This window comes from Sinocyclocheilus anshuiensis, unplaced genomic scaffold (assembly GCF_001515605.1).
Source record: "Sinocyclocheilus anshuiensis isolate Anshui unplaced genomic scaffold, SAMN03320099.WGS_v1.1 scaffold629, whole genome shotgun sequence".
NCBI lineage: Eukaryota > Metazoa > Chordata > Actinopteri > Cypriniformes > Cyprinidae > Sinocyclocheilus > Sinocyclocheilus anshuiensis.
In genome coordinates, this window is record NW_015536485.1 from 66902 (window position 1) to 77876 (window position 10975).

The 10975-nt window shown below is 35.6% G+C and overlaps 2 protein-coding genes across 3 annotated transcripts in view; both read left to right on the forward strand.

Annotated features, from left to right (window-relative positions):
• The window catches only part of LOC107683959 (GC-rich promoter binding protein 1-like 1), an 11930-nt gene extending 7530 nt beyond the window's left edge, over positions 1-4400 (forward strand). For both annotated transcript variants that reach the window (XM_016480059.1, XM_016480069.1), the window contains 4 exons: positions 58-213; positions 582-700; positions 2402-2504; positions 2615-4400. In XM_016480059.1, the coding sequence (XP_016335545.1) occupies positions 58-213; positions 582-700; positions 2402-2504; positions 2615-2770 (534 nt within the window). In that variant the 3' untranslated portion in view covers positions 2771-4400. The remainder of the gene's footprint in view (positions 1-57; positions 214-581; positions 701-2401; positions 2505-2614) is intronic.
• A 493-nt stretch (positions 4401-4893) lies between these two features.
• Positions 4894-10975, forward strand: part of LOC107684240 (coiled-coil domain-containing protein 17-like) — a 7912-nt gene continuing 1830 nt past the window's right edge. Inside the window, exons 1-10 of the mRNA XM_016480458.1 lie at positions 4894-5122; positions 5759-5849; positions 5927-5982; positions 6088-6202; positions 6829-6970; positions 7053-7160; positions 7334-7467; positions 9755-9873; positions 10064-10249; positions 10399-10484. Coding sequence (XP_016335944.1) covers positions 4925-5122; positions 5759-5849; positions 5927-5982; positions 6088-6202; positions 6829-6970; positions 7053-7160; positions 7334-7467; positions 9755-9873; positions 10064-10249; positions 10399-10484 — 1235 coding nt within the window. The 5' untranslated portion in view covers positions 4894-4924. The remainder of the gene's footprint in view (positions 5123-5758; positions 5850-5926; positions 5983-6087; positions 6203-6828; positions 6971-7052; positions 7161-7333; positions 7468-9754; positions 9874-10063; positions 10250-10398; positions 10485-10975) is intronic.

Here is a 10975-nt window from a genome sequence, read left to right on the forward strand (position 1 = left end):
TCTCTCTCTCTCTCTCTCTCTCTCTCTCTCTCTCTCTCTCTCTCTCTCTCCCCATAGCCACCCTCCAGCACTACTCCTCCCATAGACATCACCCCATCACGGCTAAAGCTGATGCGGCGCAGCACAGACCGTAAGAGTGAGTTCCTGCGTGGGCTAAAGGATGAGAGAAATGGGGATGTGAGTGACTGCCACAGCCCAGGAGCTCCAGCAGAGGTGCAGATGAATTCATCTATAATCTGTTGCATTTTAGGTTAATTAGTTTGCCATTATTTGCTCCGTTTAAGATTATCTAGAATTGGCTTATTAACAGATTTGGAGACTTCCTGCTTCTATCAGTTCCAAATCCACCTACAATGTTGTCAATAGATTTTTATTTTGGGATTAGAAAGTCAAATTATGTAATGTATAAAAATAATTTCCATCTGTTTTGTTTGTCAGCATTATATAGCCATCAGCAACCAGGTTTTCAAAACAGATGCATAGGTTATTGCTTATTTCCATGATTTCAGTAAGTTTAGCAAGCAATTAACAGATTTGTTCAACCTTAAATTCTTGTTTGCTGAGGATTAATTTGTGTTTAGGGAGAGGGAAGTACCCCAGAACCAAAAGAGTTTGAAGAGAGTCATGAGAACGGCATCTCCCACTCTCTCAGTGACTCAGACCCAGAGCACTTGTCCAGCTCTCTGGAGGCGGAACACAGGTCAGAGCAACCACATGCAAACACTTCAACACATTCTCCTCCATCAGACGCGTATAAGCTCACTTCCAAATTCTAGTGAGCTGCCTACATGAGCAAATGCCTTCTAATAATTTAAAGGTGTAGTCCGCCCAAACATGAAAAATCTGTCATCATTTACTCACATTCATGTTATGCACAAAAGATGTTTTAAAGAATCTTGGTAACTAATAAAATTTAGGTTCCCATTGACTTGTATGGACAAAAAATATAATGAAAGTCATTGGGAACCGAAACAAAACATTCTTTCAAATAGATTTTCAGGTCATCAGAAAAACAAAAATACATATAGACTTGAAAGGACATGAGGTTAAGTAAATGATGACAGACACAGGCGGAGGGTGAACCAACTTCAGGGTAAGGCTAAAAGCAGCCAAATGTATTAAACATCATAAACCAATCTTTTTAGGCAAGGACCAGACATGCGTGTCATGTAAGCTAAAAAACAAGTTTAATGGGACTGAATTTGTATTTAACGTGATTACAGGTGCTCCCAAATATGATCTTAATAAAAACGTTAGAAATTGATAATTAGGCTATATAACGTTTCCTTTCCACGGTTATTCAAACAGCGAATAAATTATATATAGAAAGTGACATTATCACTAACATTGATCTATCGCGAATTTAAGCATTAAGCACTCTCAAAAAAACTAAACTATCGTTATAATCACTGAAACTGTATACACTGTGAAATGAATCTCTTACATTGTACGTCCATCTGCACTTTGTTGTTTATGATGAAAGAATTCGAAAGAGTCCGGAATTCAGTCAGCGAACGCGCACGCACTCAACAAAACTGATGAGTTCGAACGATGACTCATCTGAACGCCTCTGACTGCCCATTGCATTCCTAAGCTCAACAGAATTGTGATTGGTTAAAATGTGCAACACTGGAAATACGGTGCAACATGAGCAGATATTAATTTAATGCCGCAATCGACACTGTCTGTTCATAGTCACTTTGTTAGCAACAGACGTAATAGATTTAATTTGTTTGTGCAGGGGCATATTTGTCCAATTTAGTGGCATTTATGGCCTATGATGACAGAATTATCAATTTGAGGTGGACTATCCTTTTAAATTGTGTCGCAGGTGACTGATTTGGATTGTTGTACATGGGCAGCAACGTCATGTATTATACGAATAGCACTTCTTATGCACATGGAAGACAATTGAGTTCATAAGTTGCCTAATCGCATGTTGCTTAACTAGCACTGCAATATTCTAGGCATAAAGATACAAGATACAAAGATACAAACTTTTTATTCATTTCATTTTGCTTTTTGGTTGTGGAATAAATAAAAAATGTTTTTTATTGTGATATGCTATTATATTTATTATAATATTATATGCTTTTTTATTTTTTTTAATTGAAATTTGCTTATTTGCAAGCAAATTTATCTCGGTTCAAACACCACATTAAATTTATTTTTTCACTGAGCTTCATCACATTGCATTTCAAATTAAATTCATAATGAAGGATATAATTTTGCCAAAACCAGTTATCTTTGATGTATAACTAGCACACTTATGGTGTAATGCTACCTTAATAGGCAGCACACTAGGTTTTTGAACAGAGCCACACATTGATCCGCTCACATCACAACAACATGGAACATATCCACAATCCACATACTCACACATGTGGATCCTCTATGACAGGTTGCTGAAGGCAATGGGATGGCAAGAATACCCAGAAAATGATGACAACTTCCAGCCCCTCACCGAGGATGAACTCAAAGAGTTTCAAGCTAAAACTGAACAGGTATGGGACATGTATACATTGTTTGTTTGTTTATTCTTTGTGTAAATTGAAGCTCATCCTGCGCGTAGTTCATTTCCTTTGTGCCTGACTATATGTGTGTTTGCTCTCAGATGAAAAAGATTGGTCTGGGACGTAACGGTGTGCTCTTGAAGCCCCGTAGTGTGACCCTGCTAACCTGGAGGAACGCCCCTAACCCTGGCCTGGAAGAGTGCTCTGAGTCTGAGACGAGCAGTAGCAGCCAGACCTCCGATGATGATGATACCTAATGTGGCTTTAAACACCCCTCCCACATTTCCCTTTCTCTCTTTCACTTAATCTGTCTCCTCCATCACACCCATTTGTTTCAAACTAAAAGAAGAAGAGATTCTTTTCATGGACAAGGAACATCGGTCATATCCCAGGCGGAGAGAAAAGGAATTCACTTGTCAGCTCGTAGGCAGTGTCTTTTTGTTTGATTTTGTTTTCCCCCCTATGTCTCCTTGTCTGCATTTTGTTCTTTATCCTGAACTAGAAATGTCAAAGAAAGCCACACAACACCCTCCACCAGATCTTTTTTGTTTTTGCTTGGGGAAAAAAAAAGACATTCATAATAATAACACCAATTATAACCGTGATTTAACATGAAATAAGGCATCATCTGAATGTTCTGTAAAATGGCTTTTGACACCTTTCTAAATTTTTTTTTTTTTCCTTTTCGCGAAAAACTATTCGTAGCATTAGTGTTAAGATGAAACAATCATTCTCAATCTTCCCAGTCCCTCATAGAAATGAACTCAAGCCAGTCATCCCTGCAGCAAGGAAGAACTAAAGTAACACTGAATGGACTGTCACATGCAATCTGGCAGCTAGAACATCAGTCCATTTCTGGCTCCAGTTCCAGCAAACTGCTCATTTTCACTCTTTTCATTCTGCTGAACCATACTAATATACCTGATTTCATATGTCTGCCAAGTACACATGTGAGAAAACCTTTAAAGGATGTTTAAAAGTTGAAACCTAGCTTGTGGAAGAGTTTGTCAGGAACTGGTTTTTGAATAAAGGTAACGTTTGGATGGAAGGGTCTATGTTTTATATGCTGCGTTCTGGGAAGCTTGGCGAACATACAGATGTTCAGTTCACTTAGGTTGGGTTCTGTTTAGGAAAAATTGAAGTCCAAAAAAATCATAAACAGACAGTTTTCTTTCTTGCATCCATATATGGTGTAAAACATTTTTTTCCCCCTTAACCTAAAAGCTGTTTGATTTAAACCATATTGAGAGTTACTCTATTGAAAGCATTTTCATGCTTACAGAAATAATGCTGTGGCAATCATTTTCAATAGCTTTACATTCATTGCATGTAGATTGATAAGGGGTATTCAATAAACACAAGAAAGGTCTGATGAACTTATTCCCTCACAAAACCCTAATAAAATCTACCCAATGGAATAGAAAGCATTAAACATTATTGGGCTTATGTAATGTTTACAATGCAGGGATTGGTCTGAGCTGTCTATGATTTGTAATGACTCTGAACTTTGAGCGATTCAGTAAGATGGTTTGCACGCTTTGTTCTGCTTTGTTGTTCTTTAAACAGTTCAGTTTGGGCGCCAAGTTCTATCCCTGCTGCTGGCAGTGAAGTTGAGATCCATCTTTAAAAGTTCTTTGTTTCATGAGGGACTGCTGGTGTAAATTGTGCATCTCCTTTTTTTGTACCTTGTTTTTGCTGATGGGGTATAAAAATTGCTTTATCGCAGATTTAAGTTTCTTTTTTTAATTTTGGTACAGCTGTAAAAATTCCCACATAGTTGTTTTTTTGTTCTTCTTTTGTTTGCATTATATTGTTTCTGCAGCCTTGATATTCAGGGTGGATTGTAAAAAATATAAGAATAAAAAATTGTGAGTTTTGGAAGATTAAGATTATTTTGATAACATTATTTACAGATTTGAGAAGATAAAAGGTGTCATGTATGGGTTTATCTGTATGAGACGAAGCAGACATAAACTACTGCATCATAATGAAAAGATCGGAGAAAAAAATTGTAATAAATATTTTGCATCAGTTTGCCAAATATGTCCAGCCTTTCGTTTTCTGCTGAAACACTTGGGGAAACATTCTTCATGTTTTAGGAGGGCAAGTGGTAACGTTCAAAATATGCATGCAAAGGATAAAAATAATAAGCATTTAAACATTGAAGGGTTGGATTCTTGCTCTAACCTCATCCATTCTTCACCACTCCCTTTTTCCAAGGTGACTGTAACCAACAAACAAAACTTCAGCCAACAAATGCACAAAACGTAAAAGTTAAGGCAGACATTCTAACTAAAAGTATATTCCTATTTTTTAAGAATCAGCCCAATTTAAAGTTTGAATAGGGGGGGGGGGTAAAAGTTGGATTGGGGGGGGGGGATTCTAAATTCTACAGAGTACTTGCTGGAGAGATGGAAGGTTTGGGGGAGTTAATGTGTCGAAACTGTAAGATGGCATTCCATTCTACTGCACTCTTGGATAAACACAAGGCCAAATTCTGCATTGGCACAGACCTAAAAGACCCACTCGCTCTATGGAGACAAAGGGGATTCACGCAAACGGAGAAAGCAGCTGTGAAGATGGTGCATCCTACACCTGATTTAATTATTGTAAGTAGTTGAATGCTATTTAATTATTCCAAAAAACTCCAGTTGAACAATGTTTTAATAAAATATTTTGTGTATTATAAACGTATAATTTGAATAAACAGTTCTGTTTGTTTTATTTTCCATTTCATGTGTCTTCCTTATACATTACCATTCAAAAGTTTGGGGTCAGTAAGATATTTCTGAAGGCAATTCATATTTTTATTTAGCAAGGATGAATTTGACCAAAAGTGACTAAAGAGTTTTCTTACAAAAATTTCTCATTTAAATAATTGTTTAAATTTCTATTCATCGAAGAATCCTGAAAAAAATTGATTATGGTTTCCACAATAAAAAAAATGCAGCACAACTGCTTTTCAACACTGATAATATTAAGAAATGTTTTAAACAAATACCAGCATATTGGAAAGATTTCTGGATGATCATGTGGCACTAAAGACTGGAGTAATGGCTGCTGAAAATTCAGCTTTGCCATCACAAGATAAATTAAACGGATTCAAACAGTTATTTTAAGTTGTAATATTTTACCATTTTATTTATGTATCTGATCAAATATTGATGTTTGGTTCAAGACGGGGGAAAAAACATACCTACCCAAAACGTTTGGTGATCAAATACTGTAATGTTTCCATTGGCCAGCTGAAGGAAAAGAGAGATCATCAAGTGGATGAGAAAGAGAGTGCACAGGACAATGTGTCAGAGAATACTGCTCTAAACAAACTCACTGAGGAGGTACAAGACCACATACAAAGACAATAAATCTGGTTCAAAGTGGTTTTTATGCTGCATCTGATTATCTTCTATTATAATTTCAAAAACTCAGGATGTCTTTTGAACCAAACCTGCCCAGAAGACAGCAAGAGGTCGGTTTGATATAGGTTATAGTTCTAAAAATCGGTTTATAATGTGAATATTGTGTTTGCACCTGTGGTATTATGTGTTTTGGACACTGGGTAAGTGTTCTTCAGGTATCTGAGGAGCAGACCTCTCTCCAGCAGAGAGCTGATGAGCAAAGGGCTCTTCATGAGCAGAGACTGGCTGAGATCAGAGCACACAACAATCAGCTGGAGAAGCAGAGAGAGGGTAAGCTCTTTGGATATATTCACAATTAGAAAAAATAAAAAAATATAGAGAGAGTTATTTATTTATTTTTGGAATGTATAAAACAGTTTTCAACCTCTAGCATTTCTATACTGTAGAACGAATCAAAAATATTTTATGAAGTAGTAAATAAAACAAATATTTGAGTATGTTTTACAAAAAAAAATACAATTTCATTTTTTTTACCTTAGAATTTCACTTGTATCAATTTTGCCCTTGTTTTTCCTTTTCTTTTCCCCAAACATTTGTGTATTTATTTACTTGTCCAAAGGAAAAAAGTGATAGAAAAATGTGGTAAAAAACACTTGTGCGTCATTTTCAATAAAGCTGTATTTTTTATTAATTATGCAAAAATGTGAAACTATTATTTAAATGAGTGTTTAGCATACTTAAAATGCGAGAAATTATTTAGCTAAATTTTATTCCAAAAATGTTTTAAATGTCATTTCCAGAAAATAATTTTATTAAACACATCATCATTTGAGAAACAAATAACAATTCACTTACCAACTGCAAACTCGTGCTGTGATTTTTTGAAGCACCTCAAGTACTGGACATTTTCATGTGAATTTCTTCTAAACTATTTTTTAATGATGTGTTTATTCCAGAAATAGAAGAGCGGCTTGCCGAGCTGGCAGGATGGGAGAGGACGGCACATCTTGAAGAAGTGCTGCAAGAACTGAGGTATCAGGAACAGAGAAACGAGGAGGTTCTGCATCAGCTCAGCTCTCACATCAACTCAGTGAAAGGGTAAGAGAGTGGAGGGAAACAGGAAGTGTGCAGAGAAGCTATAAATCACTTGATGCATGTTTATACTGTACTGATGTTGTAGGCCCAGTTCAAATGAAGTCCCCTCTAACCCACCAGAGAAAAAGAAGACACAACATGTTACTTTTGACTTGATCACTTCTGTGGATGGACCTCTCTCTGCTCAGATAAGGTTGGTCTTTTTAACTTACGTTTTATGCCAGAATGATAAAATGATAGAATCCACCTAATAACCCCAAAACTACTGCCTAGGAGTCACCCAGGATACTCTGAGCAACCATTTAGTGACACCTTAGCAACCATCCAGAACACTCTAGCTCTGTGGTGCATTTGTTTTTGTAACAGAGCTTTGCGTCTGGCATACATGCAGTTTGGTGGTTCTGATCCAGAGGTTCTGGCCAATATGCATGACCTTCAAGCAGAGGCTCTTACGCTGGAGCAGGCAAAACATATAGCTGAAGGCAAGACAAAAGGAAGACGTGAGTGGTACCATCATTGAACTGTGGCTGCAGCATATAGCATTTGGACACTTAAAATTCCATTCAAAAATTTGGGGTCAGTAAGATTGATTGATTGATTTTGATATTTATTTATTTAGTAAATAATACTTTTCTCAGCAAGGGTTTATTAAATTGATCAAAAGTGACAGTAAAGATTTAAGTTGGTACAAAAAAACTTTTAAAATAAATGCTTTCCATTCATCAAAGAATCCTGAAAAAAGCAGCACAACATTGATAATAATAAATATTTCTTGAGCACCAAATCAGCATATAATAATATTTGTTGAAAGATCATGTGACACTGAAGACTGGAGTAATTGCTGCTGAAAATTCAGCATTGAATCACTGCAATAAATTACATTTTTAAATATATTTATTAAAATAGAAAACAGTTATATTACAGTTTTTTTTTAATTGCTTAGACACTAAAAGTGGTACTTGAGGCCCACTTAGTGGAACCATTCACTTATAGACCTTTAGACCAAGACTGCAAAACTATAAGCACATTACATGCTTTAAACTCAGTTTGATATTGTAAAACAAACTCTAAACACAGTTCTTAATATTACAAACATCATATAGCATTTGGACACTTAAAATTCCATTCAAAAATTTGGGGTCAGTAAGATTGATTGATTGATTTTGATATTTATTTATTTAGTAAATAATACTTTTCTCAGCAAGGGTTTATTAAATTGATCAAAAGTGACAGTAAAGATTTAAGTTGGTACAAAAAAACTTTTAAAATAAATGCTTTCCATTCATCAAAGAATCCTGAAAAAAGCAGCACAACATTGATAATAATAAATATTTCTTGAGCACCAAATCAGCATATAATAATATTTGTTGAAAGATCATGTGACACTGAAGACTGGAGTAATTGCTGCTGAAAATTCAGCATTGAATCACTGCAATAAATTACATTTTTAAATATATTTATTAAAATAGAAAACAGTTATATTACAGTTTTTTTTTAATTGCTTAGACACTAAAAGTGGTACTTGAGGCCCACTTAGTGGAACCATTCACTTATAGACCTTTAGACCAAGACTGCAAAACTATAAGCACATTACATGCTTTAAACTCAGTTTGATATTGTAAAACAAACTTTTTGCAAAACTCTAAACAGTTCTCTACATTACACACATTATTCGAAACTAACAGCTCTTTTGTTTAATTTGGGAAAACACTTATACATCATTTGTTCACTTAGTAATGAAAAGTAGTTTTTTAGAAATAAATTATTTTTACCCCCTTGCATTTCTGTTTACACTGTATCTATATTGTACAAAGCGCATTATAAATAAAGCTGACTTTATAAATAAAGCTGATTTATCTATCTATCTATACTGAACATGCATACAAGCCAAGTCAGAAAGTCAACTTCATTTCTAAAGTGCTTTATACAATATAGATTGTTTCACAGCAGCTTCACAATAGTATCAAATTCACATTCTGCTGTAGCAGCTCTAACAAGTCAATAGTGTCATTCTACGGCTCAAGTCAGTTGAGCATTGATTCAGTTCAGTTGCGTAACTGTGTAAAATTCATCAGTCATACATACTGTATATACAGTGTATATGTGCATATATGCATGTACAGTATGTGAGAATGCTATGACAAACTCCTGTGCACTCTGCTGCTCTCTGAACAAGCAAAAGACACACGAGAGTAGTGTTTTACATTTTTCACATGTGTGTAGTTTGGCATGTATGTGGCTAATTATTTTATGTTTGTGTGTGGAGTTACTATGCAAATATACCATTTTTAGAAGAGTTTAAAGAGTGTTTGCTTTTGCAAGATGTGTGTGACGTTTTGTATGTTGTGTGTGTGTGTGTTTTGTTGTTTTGTGTGTAGAGTTTTGAGAAATGGAGCCATAGTTTCAAAAACTGTGATTTTGAACCCCCCCCCCCCCCCGTAAAATGTAATAATATTACTGTATTTATTTTACTGTATTTTTTAAATAATATTGCTGTTTTTACTGTATTTGATCACATAAATGCATCGTTGGTAGACATTGACTTCTTTCAAAAACATCAAAATTCTTACCCCAAACTTTTGAATGACGATGTTGGTTTGTCACTACTTTACGTTGTTTGTCGACTTGAAGATGTCCAAATAGTCTTAATTTTGAACAGTGTGTTATATTTTAATCCTATGACATTCATACATTTTGAAGTATTGCCTAAGTGTCTGAATATTTTTTGTGGTCATTGTGCACTATTCTTTCAAGCCCCAGGGTCATATCTTGTTTCTGTCCCACCAGGGATGAAGTCTCCTCACAGACTGCTGGACCCTGATGTTCTTGCTGTGGAGCAGGAGAACCAAAGGCTTGAGGAGGAAATCTTCAGAATCCAGCAGGCCAGGGAGAAGAACAAAGGAGAGCATGGTATTGCTGTTTCTCTCAGATCTTATATCTTGAGACTCGATGACAAAGTGATGTTCAACATTTGATAGAAAATGTGTGTTCTGTCTCTAATTTGCATGCTTATACTATTCACTAAAGGCATAATATTTGATGTTATTATAGAATATTTCTATATATTAGGCTATTTGAATATTTGAATGAATATTTTCTGGATCAGGGCTCATTGATATCCAGAAAGACCACATCCATCAAATGGCTAGCCTTCAAGCCGAGATCGCCTTTTTAAGGAGAGAAATAGAGAAGGGAAGAGAGAGAAGACCACACCATCCTCAAGCTCCTCTGCCTGTTTTTCCTGGATCTTCTATGGCCATAATACACCCTGCTCTGCCACTGGTTAGCCAAAGCTTCAGTCATCTTAATGATGCAATCTGTTGAGTTAATGTGATTTTTAGGATTGCACAAAATTATCTTTGAGTGACAGTGATAGTGAGAATGATAACGAATGATATGGTGTATATATTTTGTATTTACCAATATTGCAGGATCAGAGTTCAAAACAGTATTCATTAATGGGCTCCCATGTAACTGATCCGATGGCAACTCTCGGTCCTGCTCCTTATGATCCTGTGTAAGACACATTTTCACCTCGTCCTCTATTGATTCATTTTTATTTTTCTCATATAGTCCCTATAGATGCATGCCCGTGTCACACTACAGTGCACAGCATAAATGAGTACACCCCCTCTAAACTTAACAAATTCAGCAATTACTCTTTACTTAGAAGACATGTTAGGGTTCTTTGGAGATGTAATGTTCCAACAAGCCTTCTTGATCAATTACCAAAGAAGAATGCCAAAATTATTCAGCAAAATAAGATTTTCTTATCAAAGTGATAAAATTTTGTGTTGCAAAAATGAGTACACCCTCCTGAAAGTTACTAAATAAAAAAAAAAAAGTGTATAGGTTTAAGGCTATTTTTGGTCAACAGGTAAGTGTATTGAACCAAAACTTTTAAAGACATTTCCTGGCAATTAAAAGTGTTATATAGCCCACTGAATCATACTCAGACTTAATGCTGGCAGCAGTGGAACCACTTGGGAGAGAACTGCCAGGTGACTT